We start from the raw sequence: 22,792 nt of genomic DNA, 5'->3' as shown, positions 1-22,792 counted from the left end.
AGATAGAGCAGGTCAAGGAGCAGCATGGACCCTGCATGAAAGAGCTGGTCCAGGACAACGAGAGAGAGAGACAGAGAGAGAGACAGAGAGAGAGACAGAGAGAGAGAGAGAGACAGAGAGAGAGACAGAGACAGAGACAGAGACAGAGACAGAGACCAGGACCAGGAGGAAAGACGGAAAGTTTTTGAGTTCTAATTACTGACGAGCCCTCGTCTCTCCCCCCAGGGGACCCCACCCTCCCTGCCACCTAAAAGGGCGTTTCCAGCCCTTGGGTCGGTTGTCACAGCAACCCTTGATTTCCCTCGAGGGGGCAGCCAGACTTAAATGCTCCATGGGCCAATCTCTACTAACTGCCATCGTGGGTCCATCTTGGTTCTAAACGCTAGCTGGTGGGGGAACTGAATGCGTTATTTTACATTCAGTTCTAACTGCCCAGCTAGTGTTTAGAACCAAGATGGAAACTAGGTGAATAAGGCCCATGACACCGGAAATTCATTGATTAATTAAATATTATTAATATTGATTTATTGGAAGGGTGTCCATCAAATACTCTCAGCTATATTGTATTGCATTTCACCTGGTTCAGGATGACACATCCAAGCTCACGCATACACAAGCTTACGCATACACAGACACACACGCACACTCTCACACACGCCCTGGTCTAATGTACACCAAGTGTGTTTGACGTTACAGTCAAAGCGAGTGACGTGCATCAAGGCCTAGATTTGCCGGGCGCCAGCAGCATTGCCCTGAATAGACTTTCTTAAATAGCGTGGCATCTATAAATAGGAAGGAATAAGAAGGAAGTAAGTTCCAGCTTCTCTTCCCTTCCAATGGTCTGTAGTGTGCTGCATGTATACTGCTGTGTATTGCATGCATCCTGGAATGTACCTAAAGTATCGGGGACTTGTTTGGTCGTACGTATTATTTAGCTTATTGCCAAAACGCTATTAGTAGAAGAATGTCATGGTAGATAAAAGTTGATATCATAAAAGTCTGTAGAACATCTTCACAGTAAATCTGATCCTTTATTGACCCAGCACGCGTTTGTCTAAACTTTATTTCTGTTAAAACCAAATGTTATTCGCCATAAACCTATATTTCTTATCTAGTTAAACAAACAAATTACAGACACTCACTTGGCCCGCACGATGTTGCGACTTCACTACTACACCGTCGCAAGGTTCAAACTCCAGGAAGTAATCAGACTTAGAACAAATATTTGAATTGAATTTCATAGCAGACTCCTTCCCTCATTATAAAACTCCTTGGTGGCCCGTTTAAGGAAGCCCCCTGATCTTCAGCGATTCCGTCTCCATACACGTCCTCTGGTCCACCTTAAAACCCACCACACACTGATCCACTCTGGGATCTGGGTTTGGTGTGCACATCATCACTGATGGGATCATCGGTAAACATCTGGGCTACAAAAGGCTCCGCGCTCTACAGCGGAGCCACAGCTGTGCGGAGGAGCCAACCCGACCAGACGAGAGGACCCCAGTTCCCCCTTCAGACTCCTCTCCGACCCTAGCCCCCCACCTACGGCCAGAAGCAGTCCTCTACCATGTCTCCCAGCCTCCTCCTCTGGACGCTACCGCTGCTGGTCTCGCTGGTGGCGGCCCAGCATGACCCCAATGACCCCGACGCCTACGACATGTTCTGGGTCAACCAATACCGCCAGGGATTCAACTTCCAGTGCCCCCACGGTGAGGCGCTGGTGGCGGTGCGGAGCTTCTTCAGCGAGGTGCAGGGCTCCGACCGCCTGTGGACCTTTGAGTGCCAGCCCACACCCGAGGGACTGGGGGAGCCCACGGACTGCTGGTGGGACGACATCAACCGCGCCGGCCTGGAGTGGTGAGTGGGAGCTCCTTCAGCGTGTCAGAATGCATCGCAGTTCCCCTCAAGCTGGGATCAAAGCGTTTTATAGTGCACTTCAGAGTAATAGTGTTAATAAGGAAGCTATTACTGTTGATTGTGATAAGGATTGTTCTGGTTAAAGTATTTACTATAGTGGTTTAATCATGCATTATGCACTTAAAAAAATCAAAGTGTTTTATTCTCACTTTGATTTTATCTAAAAAAAATAAACTGTTTTATTGTCAGTTGTGCAGTGTAACATTGTGTATTGAAATTCTTATGACAAGGCGAGGGCCATGTACGTAGTTAAAAAACACTCAAAGGGATGGCAAAAAAAAGAAATCGGAAGTTGAAAAGTTATAAAATAAAGTTAGGATAAAGGTAACTGAATAAGGTTATAAGGTGTTTTCTTGGTCAGTATGTGAGGATGGCTATGGTTCAAAGTATGTAGACTCTAAGCTTACTCATTTTCAATACAAACCATCTCATGGACTATCATTAACTAGACCAGTCTGCCTGCTCACATGCATTTTGTTTGTGGGGATACATTTTTGTTTGACATTTGCTCAATTTTTTAGCAAGTTGTATATGAAATACAGAGGAGATTTCAACACATGGAAAAAACTTTTGGAGGAGAGTTGATGCTTCTTGTTCCAGGGAGCAGATGGGGTCTGGCAGTGGATGGGGGGGGGGGGAGTTGGACTTTTCATGTTCTACCCTTGTGTAGAACGATTAACTCCTGAAGGGCACTGGGTAGGCTTCTCCGCATCACATCTAAGAAGCTCAGCAGTTTCTGGGTTACTGTGGGCTGCGGGCTCTGAAAGGTCAGTATTGCCACCCAACACAGGGCCTGCAGCGAGTGCTCCCCGCGTCGTGTTGCCTTAACAAACGGCTGCCTGGCCTGCTGGCACGGGCTCCTCTCCCCGGGATGATTATGAAACTACAGCTGGAGCAGAGCACAGCTGTCCGATCCAACATTACTGTCCTTGGTTGTAATGCGAACATCAGGGGTTTGGCAAAACAATTACATCCAACAGCTTGTTTTCCTTCTACAGGAATCCCTTTACGGTCACTGTTATTACACACATGCCTGGGAAAAATAAAGTTTATCTTATCTTAGCTTAGCTACGTTTATTTTAGCCTAGGTCATCTGAAGCCATCAATAAATCACAGTCTGTATTGCAGCACAACAACTTTAGTGACATTTCATTTTACTGATCCTCAAACATCCTCGTGCTGAATCTGGAATGAACGATTTAGGTGATAAGTGTTGGTTTAAGTGTTGGACCAAGTCAACACTTAACCAAATATCTCTTTCTTTGGTAAAGATGATAATCAAGCTGAGGCCCCGGGCCAACAACAAGGCCAAAGGCCAACAAAAAAAAACAAGGATTGCGACAACTACACTATCTGTGCTTTTACGTTGTAAAGTACAATAGTGGTCAACGTTAACGTGGTCACAATTTTATCCAAGCATTGAAATATGTATCGAAGTATATATATATATATATATGTGTGTGTACAGTGTGATGGGGTGTTATTTCAGCTACCCCGGCCTATACCAGTAAGTGCTTCATGTGTGACAGAGAGCCTCTGAGTCCCCCTCCCAGTGGTTCGTTCCCGCCCATCGGCGCCGCACAGCGCATTAGTTCTGCTTGAGTCCCCCTGCTCAGCACCCGGCCCAGCAGCGGCCCAGTGAATCAGGCCCCGGCTCTCAGCCTCACAGCCTCTCATTAACAAAGCTGTCCGTTTAAATGGCGCTCTGTGAATGAGACATGACTGCAGTGGGAAAGGGAACGGGCTATCCCCATTGGCTGGAGCGGCATGGCCCACGGCCGTGTTGCCATGACAAACGTCTGCCTATCCTGGGGTGCCGTGGCTTCGGTGGAGCTAGTCCACGTTGTTGTTGTGCTGACAACGGGCCGTACGGGCCGCCAACACACAGTTGTTTACACCACGCGTTCCTCGTTCTAACCTTAAGAAGCCTAAAGTGACCACACGGGCGTGATGAGGAAGTGTGGGTTGTGGGTCACTTTATGTTCACACTTTGACAAGTTTGTAGTATATTCTTACGCTCTGACCACATTAACTTATAGCTTAGTTATTGTTATTTAGTCATTGAGTCAGAGCAGAGTCAAGGCAGAATGGACAATGGTCAATTTGCAACCAACGGTAGCACTGTTCTGGGTCTTATCGATGAGGATGGTAGGTTTGTCCTCAGCCTCACGTGTAGGCATCCTACAGCAAGATTCCCAAACTCCTACCTGCTCCTTCACGACATGTAACTGAATGAACTAAGTTGCTAAGTCGCATAGTGACCAATGAAGCTATAGCTGCTTTCACACGTATGCGTAAGTCCTGCTATTCTCCTGATTGGCCGTATGTGTGAACAACATGTCCTGACATTAGTATGCTGAAATTCTCTTCAAAAAAGACTACCCCTGAGTTAGTATTTTCTCAGTTGGAAATGTAAATGACCTTATATATGAATGTGGAGTAGAAAGGCTGCATTTCTTTATTACATGTCATTTATGTAATAAAAACTAGGATGAGACTACAGTCGTGAGGCCGTATAGCACATATGTAATCATGCTAATGCTAAAGATGCCCCTCCCCTTGCAGGACTTCAACGTGTACCCAGAACGGGATCGCAGCGGGGATCCAGAGCAAGTACTTTGAGTCTGTGCTGGACCGGGAGTGGCAGTTCTACTGCTGCCGCTACAAGCGCCGCTGTCCCTACTCCTGCATGTACGCGAAGCTAGCCTGCTCACATGCTAACATTATAACCTTAAATTCAATGTGGCACGCTCACTTACCCCCGCTTGTCCGGTCAACAGGAAGACCAACGATGTACCAGCTCGGTACCGGGAAGAGGGCGAGATGATCGTGCCAGTCTACGGGTTTTTCATCCGCGGGGCTCAGACAACCTTCAGCGGAGTGCTCAGGTGGGCTTAACCTGGTTTCTCCTGTCAACCAGTTTCCTGTTTGGGTTGGTTTAAACTGGTTTCTCTTCTAAACCAGTTTCTCAGTTAGGTTTGCAAATCTTAAAAGACAACACCTGTCTGGGTGATCACACCATCATCCAACTGTCTGTCTTGGCTTCACTAAAACATCTGTTGCAATATAGTATGTCACTCTGTTGTACCAATTCCGCCTACGAACATTTTGCTTGAACAAGCAGAACATGTAAACAATAGGAAAATAGCTCTTTGCTCAAACAAGCGATTTGCAAAGTCCTATGAAGACCCACTGTTAAGTTCTCTACAAACTCCCTACTAAGTGGCACACATTGATTCCAAAATAATTAAGCTTTTGGGCTCTTGGATATTGCTATTATTTACACTCATGGCAGGCACACTAACGCTGAATGCTCTTCGGGAGAATCGGCACACCAAAGTCCTTTTGACAAATGATATGGATAACGGATGTTCAAGTGAAGCCAGGAGAGACGGCTACGATGGTTTGATCATCAGACCGATATTGTACTTTAAATAGATTTATCATTATTTCTACTGGCTTCTGTCTAAAACAAGTTTCTCAGGTGGGTTCAAACTTATTTTGTCTTAAAGATGATTAGACATACCAGGCAATAACATAGAGAAGGATTAGGCTAGAAAAGCACTACAGTAGTACACAGTACTATATATACACAGATGAACTATTTCCCTCCTTCTCTTGGGGTTTGATACAGTACATCTTATGTCATACAGTGCAAATCATTATCAGAGTTTATAATAACAGGCGTTATCATTTCTCTCTGTTTCACCAGGGATCGGCAGTGGAAATACATCCTGTGCAGAATGACCGACCATGATTGTGCTTTTGAGAATTTATAGATGATGGACATCTCACTGTTATTTGGCTGTTACATGAACAAGCATAACTATTATACAAACACATATTCTTTCTCATTGAGCGTTTTAGGGAAAAACATGATGAAATCCTTATCATTGAGGGCTCTATGCTTTTGTTTCACTCTACATCCGGCAACGAAATCCTCCAACAGCATTTAAATGAGCCCTTATCCTGACTCTTTGTTGAGATCTGATAGGCCGACAAGCAGGGAGTAGGTTGCTATGTTATTTTTCAAACATAAACACTTCATCCTACTCTTTATGTCTTTTAATGTCTAATGTTTTTCTTTTTTATTATGTATCATATATTCTGACAAGTAAAGTTGATTACGTGAGCTTAATACAACAGTAACTGTCCAATATTAACTTTGTATGACCACAATTCGTTCTTAACACTGGATCTATGGATGAAGATCAAATTATTGAAACGGATATTCAGTTAATCTATATTACTTTTATACACATCACTACATACATTTTGTCAAATAGAGAATTTTTGGGTGTGTGCCCGTATGGTTTGCTGGTTGTTAAACATCATTGCTAACTGAGCAAAATAAATAAATAAACGTAGTTCCAGTAAGCACTGGTTTATCACCAGAGGTGGCGCTGTTGAAGAGGTTGGATTTTAACACAAGGTCACCCTGTAAATGAGACCTTTTTTTTACCTACACTTCACATGTAAATTAGTTACATTTAAACTAGTTTAATAGTGTGTGTAAGTGGCTATTGTACATCACAGTCAAAGCCGGCTGAAAGCTAGCTAAACTCAAGTCAAGCGTTTTTCTGACCTTCTATTCTAGTGCTAACGACCGTGGACCATGTCTGAGCCAGTGGCCATCTTAAAGGGGGCTGGGGACCGAGCCAGCGTCTTTGAGCTCTGTTTGTTTGTTTACGGCAGTAGTCGCTGTCTCGGGGCAGAGAGCCAAGCACTCTGCGTTGGGCCACTAATGGCCCCGGCGCAGCAGCCAAGGCCGGCCGTCCATCAGACGACTGGCCCGCTGGAACCCTCGGTCACACAGCGCTCTAATTGGATGTAATCACAGCCCAGTGGGCGGAGCCACAAACCTGTTGAATGCTCCCCACTACAATCACTTTGTATTGTCTATAATGAGCTAGCTAGCCGGGTGTGTAATTATGGGTGAGGAAGGACGTTTTTTCTGGGTTCAGCCAGGAATTAAAGGATTTTAGCTTTGGATAATGAAATTCCAAAAAAGAAATTCTGAATTGTAGTATATTTAAAAACACACATAAAATCATTGCTTGTATGTCAAATGTCATTTTTATTTTAAATACTATGTGTGTGTGTGTGTGTGTATGTGTGTGTGTGTGTGTGTGTGTGTGTGTGTGTCTCCCGCCCCACTGAGGAACCCTGACCTGGGGCCTCTGGAGGACTCTCTCCCCCAGCCCCCGGGTCCAGGGACCTCACAGCAGCCTGTTTATTTTCAGGAGTCTCTGCTGCTCTACTCTCACTGGGGATCAGACAGCTGGCCAGCCCTGCGACCCCCCCCCACCACACAAACACACACACACACACACACACACACACGCACACACGCACACACGCACGCACGCACGCACGCACGCACGCACGCACGCACGCACGCACGCACGCACGCACGCACGCACGCACGCACGCACGCACGCACGCACGCACGCACACACACGTGGTAGCCTACTGTCTGCTTAAGAGATGATATGTTTGTTTGTTTGTTTGTTTGTTTGAGATTGCATTCATTGTAAGTATGTGCTTTGGTATGTTTGTTTGTGCATGTATGATTGTATGTTTGTGGTTTGTATTTTTATCAAAGTGTGTCTTTGGATATGACGCTATGTCATATCCAAAGATATGTGGGTGGGTGCATATGTATGGTGTGTGCATGGTATGTGCATGTGTTTGTGAGCATGTGTTGAACAGCCGTTCCGATTGCCACATTTGTTCTCTATCAGAGCACCATTGATGAGTGCTCTTCCTTGCACGGAGATCCCACCTTGTTAACAGGCTTTTATGGGTTCAGTTCAGGTCCCTTTTGTTTCCGTCTTTGTATTTTTCCACTCGTCTTATTTACGAAACATATTCTCAATCTCAAGCTTTCAGTATTGAATATCCAGTTAATTCCATTAGTAGTAAGTAATGTGATACTGTAGCTTATCTTAAGTGTTATGGAGGAAACACACACCATGCCTAATGACATATGTGCTGATTATCTTCCAGTACGAGACAATTACGAAGAACCACTCTGCTATAAATAGATCAGTCCTAATCTCCAGATTCAGAAGGGAGGCTCCCTGGTGGACAAAGTAAAGGTCCTCTCTGGTATTGTGAGTCTGCAGTTACATGACAGTACTTTTATTTTGTAAGAATCCGGAATCCTTCATCCCAGACCACATGTGATCCAATATTGGCACATAGGGCCCATGAATACCGTAGACAATCCGCCGCGGCTTGGTCTCATTTCCTCAAACCTTGAGGCTTCAAATGCACCGAGGATCTGGATTGTGGGTCACAAGATGTTCTTTAATAAGGCTGTAGTGCTTACAGAATCCTGTGTATGTATCTTTTATGTGGCTTGACCCATCAGTGGAGGTACATTTGGGAATGTTCCCAGTCGATCTTATGCTATAAAATAAGCGATTACAATCAAGTTTTCATCCACACTCCTTCAGAACCACTTATGATCAAATTAAATGAAAAATCCATGTAGACCTGCAGATATCTTTATGATAAAGACGGGTTTATAGCAGTCATCCACGTTCCACTTCAAACAGGTTGTAAACCAGTCTTTCAAGGTTGTAAACCAGATCGGTTTGCAGTACCCAGGTTGACCACCACATCAAGCCTGAAGCCGGGAACCAGGAAGTGCCCCGAGCCAGAAAAGCTGCAGTGTTCCCTTGTTCCTTGATAACCATCTCTCCACTGCTTCCTGCATGTGGTCATCCTCTGTGTGTTTGGGGCTCGTGGGAAATGTGTCTTAATACTCGTTGAGCGCTGAAGCTCAGAAGGTTTCCCCCGGACCGGCCCTACGGCAAGGCTGCCTGAGGTATCGGATCATGGAAAAATATGGGATAATTCTAGGTTAACACAATAAGAATCACAGTCTCCAAGTCCCTGGGTGTCTTCTACAGAGGAAACAGTTGAGGGTTTGGGAGTCAGCCAGTGCATTGTGGGAACAGAGGGGGGGGTTTGCGTGTGTAAGTTGAGCTGGTGACCCTCTGGTTCCCAGCCTTCTCACCACCTTCTCTACCCCCCCAACCCCTCATCCTCCCACCCCTCCCGCTCCCCTCCACAACACAAAGCTGTGTTATTACAGCTCCTCTTCACTGATTGGTCAGATTGGTTGAAGCTGCCCGGCATAAATTAGAAGCTTGTTTATGGGTCTGTGATGGCAAGGCAGCTGAATGGAGAGCAGAGCTCCGGGACGAGAAAAAAGAGAGAGAGCGAGAGACTCCGGAACTTTCTCCCGGCTCTTTGTCTCTCTCATTGAAGGACGCTGGGCGGCAGCATGGCCTGGAGATAACAAAATGACGTCAAACCGTTTTTGGCGAGGATGTGCACGGGAATTCAACTAATTCATACCCTTTTAATGACCTACCGGCCTAATTATTTATGGGGAGATGGGGCATCATGCTCTTGGATGCCTACAGTATCTTAAGTGTAGATATAAGGGAATCGAACCCAGAACATTTTGGGATTCTGGGATTCAAACAACCTGACTACTAGAATATCAGAACTAGTTGGAGGTGAGAGGTCACGAGAGTGGAGTGTGTGTGTGTATCTGTATGTGTTTGTGTGTGTGCATGCTTGTGTATGTGTGCGTGTGTCTGTGGCAGTGTGTGTGTTGGTGTGTGTGTGTTTGTGTGTTAATCTTATTGGCCAGCAGCCCAGGCAGAGGAGAGAGAGCAGGACTCGCTAACAGTATAGTGTAACAAAAAACAGCACTTCTCGCTCTATGGAGCACGTACTCACACGCCCACCTACCTATCTCCCCCCCACCCACCCACACCCACACCTCCTCATCATGTTGGACTCTGATGAAAGCTATTCATGTGATGCAATGCTAATCTGAGGAATTTGTAGACCGACCTTTTTTACCATGCAGGTCGTGACCCCACATGTATGATATATGCGTATGAGGTCACAGTAGACCGCAGATTGTATAAACTGTATCAACCTCAACTTTAGATGTTTGATTAAACATTTTTGTATCATCATTTTCTTATCACTTAGTGTGAAAACACTATGTGTGGGAAAGCAGATTGGTAGCAAGCAGGGGTTAAAATTATTTTCAGACCTTAACAGGACATGAAGGTTGGGAGGTAGACTAGAAGCATTACAAATAAAGGATGTGAAGAGATTAATTTTGGTATTAGTTTAGGTCAGATTATATTATGTTAGATTAGGATGGATTCTGATTAGGGTTAGGTTATATTATGTGAGATAAAGTCGAATTCCTATTAGGGTGGGTATAACATAGCATGATCCTAAAACTGTGGGAGTATGGGTTTTAGAGTTCAACTGGAAGTGAGAATATGTTCTCACAAAAAAAACGAATTCTGATTAACTACAACATAACAGAATGCAAGCCCTCCGGTTGAATAGAGGAAGTAAAGTGTCAGATTTTCTACCAGTTACTGGTACTGACAAATGCAATGGGTCAGCCCCACTCATTACCTATATGACTTAAGGAAGAGTGAGAGGAAGCAAGAGAACAAAGTAGAGTGAATATAATAGAGTGAATGTAAATAGAGATTGAGAGAGAGATCAAACATATAACATACATATTTACTTTTGCCAAAAGTAAGGATAAGGATAACACAGGTGTTGCTACACATTACTACTTGGTAATATCAGGTCTGTAGTCTTTTTGAAAACCCAGGTGCTTCAACATATCCAGAACTCCTATGTATCCTAATCCTAACCATGAATGATCGTATATTTCATTCAAATCTTCTGATTTACATGTAGGCTCAAGGGGACTGTAACTGAGGCAGCCACTCCCAAGTATTACTAGTCTGTACTATATCCTCGTTGGGTTCTAGCTCCTGTTGCAACTTGTTTCAAAGAACGATACCCGAAGGTAGTTCTCACACCCCGGTCGGGTGATATTATGCTTCTTCTTGGTTCATTTACTTTATTACCTCCTATCAACCGTCCTCTCGTCCCGAGGCTCACCGCAGGGGAAACAGGCCTTTATCTAGTCAGCTTACCAACTGACTACCAGGACAAGTTCAAACATCTTCAGCCTTATAATTCTGATCAATCTGAGAGAGAGAGAGAGAGAGAGAGAGAGAGAGAGAGAGAGAGAGAGAGAGAGAGAGAGAGACAGAGAGAGAGAGAGAGAGAGAGAGAGAGAGAAAACAAAGAAGAAAAACTAAGAAGACAGAGTGTTGTTAACTGTGGCCCACTTTTTGTGATGATGTCGTCCATTTTGTCCCCACAGTGCATGCTTGGGCCAACCCTACTAAGACTAAGAACTGAGTAGTATGGAACATTTAGCTGTTTAATTCAGTGAAGCCTTTTATATGAACAATATAGGTTACCGTTCACAATGTATAAATACTCGGTATAACACAGTGTTAGTGTATTATTACAGTATTGAATCTTCACAGCAGTGAACATTCAGCAATTTATCACAATGAAACATCAAACATATCACACAATAATAGTACTGTGGCAGAAATGTGATCAAAATGATCTGTAAAATAAATGTTTTTAATGATTGTTTATTGTTTTTTGAGGTGGCGACATCCTATGTAGTTGACGGTCATTTAATTGCATCACTTGAAGAGACGCATACTTTCATTTCACTTTCATTCATTTAGCCTCAAGGTGAAGTCTTTGAAAGGGTTACAATAGGTTATGGTCACAGTGTGTGTGTGTGTGTGTGTGTGTGTGTGTGTGTACACACAGTCAACACAGCGTAACAATAGGCACGGGCCAACCCCACAATAAGGCCTTCACGTGAAGACAATATGGGCACACACATAGACCATTTGCACACTGCACATAGTAAACAGTACGCACGCTGGTCTGTACACACATCCCCTCTGTTGTTTATCCTGTAAATACATCTTTCTATTTTACCTTTTTGTCTTTTACTAATTAGTAATTTAGCTGACACTTTTAAATACACTTACTGTGAGGTCAGACACATGTCATTAAGGAGCAGGTTGGAGTTAGGATGTTGGGGATTGAACCCAGAACCTTTCAGAGACAGAACACTCACTCGACTCTATCCTACCGATATTCTTATTCTTTATTCAGCACTCCTGTTTTAATTTCACAGTTCTTTGCGCTGCTTCCACACCTGATGTGCTATCTGGTAGGACAAAGTGTTAAAGGAAAAAAGACAAAGGATAAAGTGTGACAGTGATAAAGCTAAAGGATAGTGCGTTATCTCATATTTTCCCCTTCTGGTCTGTGAAGATCCATCAACTGCACTTGTGATGTCATGGGAATATCTGCAACGGGTGACAATGGAATAAATGTACCGCTCATATCTGCGCTGGTGTTTTGCTATTAACCAGACCCCGGCAGGGAAGATGAAGCCAGTTGGGACCAAATCATAAAACAATTTGTTAGCATAATGTTGTCGGGTTGCCTGGAAACTGCTTTTAAGAGCTGTGCATATATCTCCTTGCATCGGCACAAGGCAGGCTTATATTTTTCCAAAATGCCACACCAATAGGAGAGCCAGGTCCTGTTACCAGCAGGTTCTCATTGTTCTATGGGCAGATGGACACCTGACTGTCTCTAAATAGCAGAAACACTAGGGTGTGTGTTGTGGAAATCTTTAAATACCCACGTTTGTGATGCAAGTGACTATCTGACTAGTTCACCCAGGTGTTTGTGGTTTCTAATCCTGAAACCTCCCAAAAAATCCTGTGATATGTGTGACTCGTTTATATTGGAGTTATAGATATGTTTGGTTGTAACGCCTTCTAGTGGTGAATAGCGTAAACGACAGCGTGGGTAAAGAAAAAATCAAAAAAAACACGGGGCTCTTCCGTGATCATTACGCAGAATCCGGTTGTGCAGCAGCCATTTTGTCTGTTCGGGCAAGTCTACCCCTGACGGTCACCAACAGCAGTTCCACCTTGGAAAAAAAAAACAATTTAAAAAATACTGTGACTGCGTCTATTTTTATGATATGTAGGGCCAGAGAGTCAGGTTAAAAATTGTGTTTCGTTTTTTAATGTTGTGAGAGGAGCCCCAGCTCCTTCGAGACAAAAGAAGCAACCATTCAGACACAGCCCGCTGCGGGGGAAGCTCAGCCATGTCGAGCGAAGAAAGCTACTTGGCCATCATTCGCTATTTGACTGACGAGCGGGAGCCGTACGCGCCGGGGACTCACGGCAACACCAAGAGGAAGATCCGCAAGGCCGCCGCCTGCTACGTGGTGAGGAGCGGCACCCTTTACTACCAGCGGCGGCTGAAAGGCCAGAAGGACTTCACGGAGCTGGAGGTGGTGCTGCAGGACGGACGCAGGACGGAACTTATCAACCAGGCGCACATTGCCGAGGAAGGCGACCACCTAAACCAGCAGCTCACATGGGACTCCATCTCGCAGAAGTACTGGTGGAGAGGTAGGGCGCGTCTGTTGTTCTCCACTAAATTAAAACCTCAAGTCTACTAACTTATAGTTACGAAACATAGCACAGGTAAACAATATTCGCCATGATGCTGGTGACTGTCAGTTTGATCTACGCCACCCGTTCCCGGCTTAATAAAGCGCCCTCTGCCGCCACCTACTGACATGGGATGCTGCCGTCTTTGTTGTGGCGCGTTTATTTTAAATCCGCTGACGACACGCTGTGTTTGCATTTTCTTTGTATCGGATCGGAGGCTTGCGATTAGGATGTTAACTCAAAAACACTGTCTCCATTGACGTCCGCAGGTATTCTCAAACACGTCAAGGACCACATCAGAGAATGCCCTGCGTGTCAGAGTCGGCGAAACACGGATGACGGCACGGGGACACGAGCAGGGGGGCGTCAAGGGGGCAGACGCAGGGGCGTGGAGGAAGAGGAGGAGGAAGATAGAGAAGATGAGTTGGACTTTATGGGCTCCAGAGCCAGGATGGGAAAGTCGTCGGGCAAACACGAGCTTGTCTTTGTAAGTGTGAAAATACGTGGAGCTGTCATGACTATTAATAATCATACAACTATTAAAGCTGTGTGTGTGTGTGTTGTGGTGACCTGTCTGTGTATGATGAATTTATGTTGATCTTTTACTCTCCCTCTGTGTGCGTTTTAACGTGTCAACATCCTGCAGGTTGACAGTAAGGGCGAGGTGAACCAGTTCCTCCCCAGACACAGCCAGACCATGCTGGACAAGCTGAACACGCAGCGTCTCAACAACCAGTTCTGTGACATCACGCTGCTGATTGAGGGGGAGGAGCATCGCGCGCACAAGGCGGTGCTCGCCGCGTGCAGCGAGTACTTCCACGAGCTGTTTGTGGAGAAGGGCGCCGTGTCCACGCACGAGGCCGTGGTCGACCTTTCCGGTACGTCGATGTTCGTCGCGTGTCTGGTGTTTATGTCTCGCTGAGTCGTTAGTAGGGATGTAACGGTGCAATCGAATCATGATGCGATATGATTCCCGATTTTGAATTTCTTTAACAAAATTAGCTGCAGACAAGTTCCCTGAAAAATATTCCTTATTTATAGGAACTGTGCCAAACAACAAGTTTAAACGAAATTGGATTTTATCTTTAATAGCAAGATAAATCGAAAATAAATTGTTGGATTTTTAAAACAAATGACATATCAAAATAGCCAAATAGAAAACAGTGTCTCTTCAAAATAAATAAACTAAGACTTGAATGTGCAGCTTGAAATGTACATGTTTTTCTTGAAGAGCTAATTCAAACACTTTGTGATTTAAAAAGGGCATCAAGGAGCAGATAGGGCGTCCTGCTCACTGATGCATCCAGGAAGACCGCAAACCTAGAACCCTTAGGATAGGAGTCAGAACCCACCCAGTGAACAGATGGGATTGTTAAAGTATTGGCTACTTAAGTTTAGGTTTATGTTCACGTATCTCTATGTCTACAACACCTTAAGCTAAGATTGATCCTCCCTTTCCTCTGCAGGCTTCACCAAGGCCAGCTTCCTGCCGCTCCTGGACTTTGCCTACACCTCGTCGCTGACCTTCAACTTCTGCGTGATGGCGGACATCGCCACGCTGGCCCGCCACCTGCTGATGGCCGAGGTGCTGCAGATCTGCGAGTCGGTCCACAAGCAGGTGGAGGAGCAGCAGCTGATGGTGTACCAGCGCGGCGACACCCACACGGTGGTGTCCAGCCAGCCGGCCGGCCCGGAGGCCGCGGAGGAGGAGGGGGGCTCCTTCCTGGTCACCATCCAGAGCGACGGCCAGGCGGTCGTCACGCACGCCGGCGGCGGCGTCGCCGTGGTGGCGGCGTCGGACCAGGAGGGGGACGAGGAGGGGGTCCTGGTGGAGCAGGCGCTCGCCATCGTGTCCCGGGCGGAGGAGGACGCCGACCTGGGCGCCCGCGGCGACCAGGTCGGCGCCGACAACGAGACCGTCACCCTCATGGGCCGCGTCCCCGAGGAGGAGGAGGGGGGGGGGACCCTGACGGTGGTGACTCACAGCGGGCAGGCCGGCGCCGGCGACTCCCTGGCGGTGGTCTCGGCGTGCCTGGCGACGGAGCCCCGGCCGACCGACGAGCCCGCCGCCCCCGCGGTCGGTGAGGAAACCCCCGGCCGGCAGGGGGCGTCATTGCAGGTCCTGGACACCACCACCGCCACCTCCACAGAAACGTCACGGGGGGCCGTCGAGGAAACGGCGACGTCTCTGGTGGTGGTGCCGGTAGAAGCAGTAGCGGAGCCCGAGCCACCGCCTCCCAAACGGAAGCGGGGTCGTCCCGCAAAGGTCAAGAAGGAGGTGGTGGTGATGGAGGAGGAGGTATTTAGTTTTCATTATTATTTATTTATTTATTCTTTCAGATTTCAATGTGACGTCCAATGTCACCGAATTTCAGCCAATTGGTATATACTGTGATGTGTTTTTCGGTTGTGATTGCTGTACTGTTTTATTTTGTGTTTTTTATATATTTTTTACCGATTTTTATTTGTATCCTTAATATGTGCATGCTTTTTTAGAGCAGAGCCAGGGACAGTTATGATGAGTATCCCCTCTGTATTATAGGAGAGCCAAACCTCAACATTACTTGGCTAGTTTGCATTAGAGGACTCCCTCCAGAGTTTCACCACATGCTACTGCATGCATAACCTCTGACTCAGCCCACGGAGGAACCACCTGAGAGCACGTCTTAAGGAGGGGCCAGGGCTTTGGTTCTCCATTAATGCTGTAGTTCTCTGATCATGGAGGTGGAGACGATGGAAGAGACGGACTCCCTGGCCTCGGCTCATACCGGGGAGGAGGAGGGGTCAGCAGACGACCCCAACAGACGGCGTCTACGGCAGCGCTCCATCGTCGAGGGGGGCTACGCCCGGCTCCACATGGGGCTGGAGGAGGAGGAAGAGGACAAGAAGAACCTGGCCCTCCCACCACACCCCACCCCCGCCAAGGTAACCCCGGAAACATGGCTTCATGCTTTAACCCGGGAAACATGGCTTCATGTTGTCGCCTAGGAAACTTGGCTTCATGTTGTAACCTGGGAAACTTGGCTTCATGTTGACCCTTGTAACGCAGGTATCATGGCTTTATGTTGTCATCTGGGAAACATGGCTTCATGTTCTAACTTAGGAAACATGGCTTCATGCTGTAACCTAGGAAACATGGCTTCATTCTGTAACCTAGGAATTATGGCTTCATGTTGTAACCTAGGATACATGGCTTCATGCTGTAACCATGGATACATGGCTTCATGTTCTAACTTAGGAAACATGGCTTCATGTTCTTACTTAGGAAACATGGCTTCATGCTGTAACCTAGGAAACATGGCTTCATGCTGTAACCTAGGAATTATGGCTTCATGTTGTAACCTAGGATACATGGCTTCATGCTGTAACCATGGATACATGGCTTCATGTTCTAACTTAGGAAACATGGCTTCATGTTCTTACTTAGGAAACATGGCTTCATGCTGTAACCTAGGAAACATGACCTCACGTTGGCCTCTTTGTCTCCAGATCCCTCTCGGTAAACCGGGTCGGCGAGGCCGGCCACCAAAGAGACCCCTGGAGGTCTCGGACCCCTCCAAACCCGACCTCGGGGCCGACGGGCCAGAGGTCCCCGCCACAGAGGGGGAGGGGGGTGGAGAAGCCAGCGGCAGGACCAAGGGGGGCCCGGACACAGAGGGCATGCTGGACGGGGAACACGCGTGCTCGGAGTGCGGCATGACGTTCCAGCGGCGCTACGCCCTCATCATGCACACGCTGAAACACGAGAAGACCCGCGCCTACAAGTGCAGCGTGAGTGTCGGGTCACCCGGGACTAGCGATAACACGGATGACTTGTGACAATGTATTGAGCACCGGTTTCTAGGGTGGTTGTCAACAAAAGAAAGTCTTCGATTCTAGGTTTGGTTCTGTGTTTCATATGACTGCTCCCGAATGGATGACACTGCAACCGTGCCAAGGTGCCGAGTCTGACACGTTGTTATTCAAAGCCCATCGGGCACGGTGTTGGTCTGCATGGTGATGCTATCTCCCCAGTGATTGTCTCCACGGTAACATTAACTCCACGGTGTTTGTGTCTGTAGTTGTGCAGTAAGGAGTTCCAGTACGCCGCCTCTCTGAGGGCCCACCTCGCCCGCCACAAGCAGCACAGCGGCCAGCGGGCGCCGGCCCTCAAGCCCCCGGCCACCGCAGCCGCCGCCGACGGCGACCCCGGGGCCGACCCGGGCGGTGACCCGGACGACAAGTCGGGCGCGCGCACCAAGCGGGAGTTCGTCTGCGACATCTGCGGCAAGACACTGCCCAAGCTGTACTCACTGCGCATCCACATGCTGAACCACACGGGCGTGCGGCCGCACTGCTGCAAGGTGTGCGGCAAGTCGTTCGCCAACAAGCACAGCCTGAAGATGCACCGCGCCCTGCACGACAACACCAAGCAGTTCCAGTGCGGCTACTGCAGCAAGTCCTTCGTCAGCCGCCGCAGCATGGAGGAGCACACCAGCATGCACACAGGTGCCCGCCAACCCCCGCCCGCCCGCTACACACACACGTACACATACACACGTACACCTGTCTCTTAGGTCGCCCTCGAAATAAAAGTTCTTGATAATTGGTAATACTTATTTTCCTGCATTCACAAACCCTCCCTGGTATGTCTAGTCCGTTCCATCCGGCTGTTTAAGTCAGCGGAGCGACCAGTAAGATGGCTTGTGTTAGACTCTGAGAGGTATGACCGCATGGCACGGGATGTGGTGTTGCAAGTCCCACAGCTGCGGTTTTGTAGTCCCCAGCCCGGGCCACCAGAGGGCAGCCTGGGGTCATGAACGTGGAGCAGTAGCTAAGTGTTTATGTGTGTGTGTCTGTCCAACAGGGGAGTCTAAGTACTTGTGCAACATCTGCGGAGACACCTTTCACCGGGCGTCGGCCCTGAGCAAGCACACCAAGAAGCACCAGCCAAAGCCTGAAGTCCGCGCCTTTGCCTGCACACAGTGAGTACAGTCACCCTGTTGTGTTGGCTGGGGTGAAGCTCAACCAGGGTTCAGAGTGTGGGTTAGGCTCAGGTGGAGCGGAGCATTTCACTTTCTTTCGCATCGTAATCGTTTCGACAAAAGGAGGGGATCTGTAAGCGCATGACTGGCTAACGCAAACTCGGTCAGCAGTAGTAAACTGTAAGAAAGGTTTCAAATCAACACCATGAAGACTTTCAAATATAGACATAATACAATATAAAAATTAGGGCTGTCAAGCAATTAAAAAAAATAATCTTATTAATTACAGGCTCTGTGATTAATTAATCTAAATTAATCGCATGCTTCCATTTTTCCGAGGAAAAATATTTAAAAATAATTAAATTCAAGTAAATTATGGCAGATGAGTGATTCAATGAATAATAGACATAATAGACTTTAAAGTTCAATGTCTCTTTTATTTAAAACATGTCTTTCATTAACATACGGTGCATTTTAAGATCAAATTCATTTCCATTTCAATCTCCCTCAAGATTCAATGCATCTCAGTCGAGTGTGGCTTGACGAGGCTGGCTGCTAGCGCCAGCTTCAGGGGCGGTGGCAGCTCGTACCTGCGAGCTTGCCACCAAATGTTTTGCGTTGAGGTGATATTTAAGGGTTGATGAACTCCGGTGATAGGAAAATTCCTCACTACAGAGATTGCAGATAACGGTGTTCCTATCTACAGTTCCGTCTGGGAGTTGTTTAAACTTAAATTTTCGGGCGGCGTCTTCTCGTCTGCCTCCATTTTGTTTCAATGCAAATGAGGCACCGGGTCAAAGGGCACTATAGAAGCGAGATTAATCAGCATTTATTTTTTTAACGCGTTATTTTTTCTGTGATTAATTAATCGAAATTAACAAGTTAATTTGACAGCCCTAATAAAAATATAAAAAAAATTGAAGAATGTTTTTTTTCTAACATCTTATTACTTGTGCCTGGTCTCCAGCTGTGACAAGAGCTTCTTCGAGGCCAAGGACCTGCAGCAGCACATGAACAAGCACATGGGCCTTAAGCCCTTCCAGTGCCAGGTGTGTGGGAAGTGCTACAGCTGGAAGAAGGACTGGTACTCCCACGTCAAGTCCCACAGCGTGGCAGAGCCATACAGGTACGTGGCCCTCATGTCTGGACTATGTTAGGGATGTGAATTACTCAAATTTTTCATGGTCGAATAATCCATGGGCTATGAACGAATAATCGCTTATTCGATGTGTGCCAACATTCACAAAGGCAAGAAATCACTAAATATCTTAAACTGAACACAGCCTGCATGACAGTGAACTAGACTCTAGGGATGGGTCAGAATATTTGATTATTCGATTATTCGTTCCCGAGGGTCAAAGTCGATTTTTAACATTTGGACTTTTAACATTTTTCCCATTCAAATAAACAAGAATTAACGGACGGAACTAATGTTGGACAGGTGTCCATTATCCCGCTTATACCATGGTCATTTGCCAAAGAAAATAAATGAAGACCATTCATTCATAGGGGGATTATTTGTTTATCAACACGGCGGATGTGCGCGCAGAATTATCGACATAAGAAAATTTGTTTGACCGGTTGCCATGGTTATCTCCGTGTGGTTAATTTGCAGTTGCGGTGTTAACTAGCGATGTTGTCAGCTTACTGTTACATTAAACTGTAATCAGAAAACGCAGTTATATGCTATAGACCCTATAGTATCTGTGGTAGAAAGGCTGTGACGAATTTCAAATTATAAATATGTACTCTTTATGTTGAAAGTATAGACCGTCGCGATTCATTCCTTTATTCCACAGATACTATAGGGACTATAGCTTATAACCGCGTTTTCTGATTAGTTAAATGCATTTTTCACAATTTACCAGCTCTTGTTTTGAGGGCTCAACAGACAATTTGACTGGAACTACTTAGCAGGTAGTTGTTGTTTTGCGTTTAAGATATTGCCGATGATCCATGGCTGCCTTTGTGAATGTCGGCACACATCGAATAATTGATTATTCGTTCATACCACCCACCGATTATTCGAGCATGAAAAATTGGAGTTATTAACATCCCTACTAGACACGTCTTTAGCATATGGAAACTATGGCCAAAAGAATAACTTCACACGGTGTGTCTTTTTACAATTTATTTGTGACCAGCAGAGATGTAATCCGCCAAAGACGTTGACACTGGGGTTGTTAAGTTAACAGACTACTTGCGGAGTGATACGACGCTGTCAAGGAAAATCCACTTTCCTTGACAGCGATCATTATATGCTAAGCAACGGTGAATTATCAAAAAATTATTCACCACCGGAAGTTATGTAGGCCCATGCAAGTTAACGGAGCGTTGAACAGCATTAAGATGCTGTGTAATAAATAAAGATAGTTGCATTCATTATTAGATTTTCTACGTGACTCAGACTATTCGACGATCGTTGCCCATCCCTAGACTATGTATGTTATTTTTATAGTGTGTGTGTGTTACACAGTTACAGTTAAAATGTGTGTCACGTGTGTGTTTAAGTGTGTGTCACGCGGTCCCCAGGTGTAACTAAGTGTGTGTAGCTAAGTGTGTGTCCCGCGGTCCCAAGTTGTAACTAAGTGTGTGTAGTTAAGTGTGTGTCCCGCGGCTCCCAGGTGTAGCTTAGTGTGATTAGCTAAGTGTGTGTAACTAAGTGTGTGTCTCGCGGCCCCCAGGTGTAACGTGTGTGGTAAGGAGTTCTTCGAGAAGGCCCTTTTCCGGAGGCACGTGAAGAAGGCGACGCACGGGAAGAAGGGGCGTGTGAAGCAAAACCTGGAGCGGGTCTGCGAGCACTGCGGCAGGAAGTTCACCCAGCTCCGAGAGTACCGGCGCCACGTCAACAACCACCAGGGTAGGCTGAATTAACCTTTTATTTTGGTCTTGTCCAACTATCTTCACAGATTACCGACAGCATTAGTACCGACAGCGATAAATCTTTTCACTTTCTTATGACAAATGTACTAATTGTAAGTCGCTTTGGATAAAAGCGTCAGCTAAACGCCGTATATGTAACATAAAGATGGTCTCTCGTGAACGTCTCCCCTGTCCCGCCCCGCAGGCGTGAAGCCCTTCGAGTGCCTGACGTGCGGTGTGGCGTGGGCCGACGCTCGCTCCCTGAAGCGCCACGTGCGCACGCACACGGGCGAGCGGCCGTACGTGTGCCCCATCTGCCAGGAGGCGCACATCGACGCACGCACGCTCCGCAAGCACATGGCCAAGTACCACGAGAACAACCTGCCGGGCAAGATCATGCTGGAGAAGGACACACTGCAGTTCCACAACCAGGGCACGCAGGTGGAGCACGCCGTCAGCATCTTGGCCTCCGACCTGCCCCCCGAGCTGCGGCCGGCCGAGGCCCAGGCCGTCTCCTGCTCCGAGGAGATCGAGACGGTCCTGATCACGGAGGAGACGGTGGAGGCCATGCAGGCGGCGCAGGCGGTCGTCGGCGATGGCGGTGGCGGGGTGGCCACGCTGTCGGACCAGAGCATCATGCAGGTGGTGAACTACGTCCTGGCCCAGCAGGGGATGGGCATGGCCGGGACCAATGGGAAGCTGGAGGACTCGCCCCAGGAGGATGCGATCACGGAGGAATCGGCCCAGGAGGAAATGCTCCAGGAGGAATCGCTCCAGGAGGAATCGCCCCAGGAGGAAATACTCCAGGAGGATTTGCCCCAGGAGGAATCGCCCCAGGAGGAAATCCAGACCATGGAGGTGGAGGTGCCGCATGTGGCCGAGGGGGAGTGATGTCACTTCCTGTGTGGGTACGCGGGGAGAACAAATTGTTCCCCAGGAAGAGGAAATGACTGGCAGCCCTTCCGTGTTTTTTTCAGCACTGATCGAGACATGAACTGTTTTAAGTGGAGAGGGGCTTGTAAAGATATTGTGTATTTTTACGGAGTATGTACATAAGTAAGCCGTTATGTATTCACTGTCTGCCAAAGCCCCCGCCCAGAGAGCGTGGTGTGAATATGTACATTGTGTACAAATAGATACTGAATACTGCTTCCACTCGCCTAACACACAGGAGGTCTGTTCTGCTCTCGGGTTACGGGGGAGGAGACGGGAACTCTTTCTTTATATATTTTTTTGCTTACGCTGTTTTTGTTTGGAATGTAGTCGTCCCCGTCCCCCCTTCCACAAAAACACCTTGACCCTTAACCCTGTGTCAGACTGAAGGAAAACCAAATTAAATGTCAAAAATACTTCCTGCTTGTTGAGTCTTCCTTCAGTGTTGCTGCGTCTCAGCCTGCTCCCAGGGCCCTGAGTGACAGGTCCCCTGGCCAGAGAATCCAAATGACAATTAGTACAATTACAATTAGGATACAATTAAGTATATATATACTTAGTATCCTAATAATAATATCCCACATATTACTATTACTTTAATGAGCCTTTTTATAGCACCTAAAAGTTGCTCCCTTCCTCTCCAGTGAAAATATGTTATGCTTGTTAGCATTTGTATTGCAGTCAGCTTCTCCC

General features: G+C 46.9%; 2 protein-coding genes across 2 annotated transcripts; both read left to right on the top strand.

Moving 5' to 3' along the window:
• The first annotated feature begins 1,238 nt into the window (after window positions 1-1,238).
• On the top strand, window positions 1,239-6,954 carry dpt (dermatopontin). The gene is made up of 4 exons (XM_079739197.1): window positions 1,239-1,857; window positions 4,483-4,608; window positions 4,698-4,805; window positions 5,630-6,954. Exons 1-4 carry the CDS (start codon window positions 1,568-1,570, stop codon window positions 5,694-5,696), a joined length of 591 nt encoding a protein of 196 aa, XP_079595323.1. The 5' UTR covers window positions 1,239-1,567; the 3' UTR covers window positions 5,697-6,954.
• Window positions 6,955-12,782: 5,828 nt separating this feature from the next.
• On the top strand, window positions 12,783-22,489 carry zbtb11 (zinc finger and BTB domain containing 11). Its single transcript, XM_079739676.1, has 11 exons — window positions 12,783-13,298; window positions 13,610-13,827; window positions 13,987-14,218; window positions 14,807-15,639; window positions 16,065-16,265; window positions 16,830-17,111; window positions 17,402-17,828; window positions 18,187-18,304; window positions 19,272-19,430; window positions 20,989-21,164; window positions 21,372-22,489. Exons 1-11 carry the CDS (start codon window positions 12,989-12,991, stop codon window positions 22,055-22,057), a joined length of 3,642 nt encoding a protein of 1,213 aa, XP_079595802.1. The 5' UTR covers window positions 12,783-12,988; the 3' UTR covers window positions 22,058-22,489.
• Window positions 22,490-22,792: the final 303 nt, after the last annotated feature.

Source organism: Pollachius pollachius (genome assembly GCF_949987615.1).
Source record: "Pollachius pollachius genome assembly, chromosome: 7".
In the NCBI taxonomy this organism is placed as follows: domain Eukaryota; kingdom Metazoa; phylum Chordata; class Actinopteri; order Gadiformes; family Gadidae; genus Pollachius; species Pollachius pollachius.
The sequence above is the reverse complement of the archived record's forward strand: the minus strand, read 5'-3'. Positions and strand labels throughout refer to the sequence as shown.

What these genes read in the sequence shown, in the direction of transcription:
- zbtb11 (XM_079739676.1), top strand. Translation starts at nt 12,989, where the DNA reads ATGTCGAGCGAAGAAAGCTACTTGGCCATCATTCGCTATTTGACTGAC. An exon ending in CCCGCGCCTACAAGTGCAGC is followed by an intron (nt 17,112 to 17,401) that starts GTGAGTGTCGGG and finishes TTGTGTCTGTAG; the next exon opens with TTGTGCAGTAAGGAGTTCCA. An exon ending in AGCGTGGCAGAGCCATACAG is followed by an intron (nt 19,431 to 20,988) that starts GTACGTGGCCCT and finishes CGCGGCCCCCAG; the next exon opens with GTGTAACGTGTGTGGTAAGG.
- dpt (XM_079739197.1), top strand. Translation starts at nt 1,568, where the DNA reads ATGTCTCCCAGCCTCCTCCTCTGGACGCTACCGCTGCTGGTCTCGCTG. An exon ending in CGCTGTCCCTACTCCTGCAT is followed by an intron (nt 4,609 to 4,697) that starts GTACGCGAAGCT and finishes TCCGGTCAACAG; the next exon opens with GAAGACCAACGATGTACCAG. An exon ending in ACCTTCAGCGGAGTGCTCAG is followed by an intron (nt 4,806 to 5,629) that starts GTGGGCTTAACC and finishes CTGTTTCACCAG; the next exon opens with GGATCGGCAGTGGAAATACA.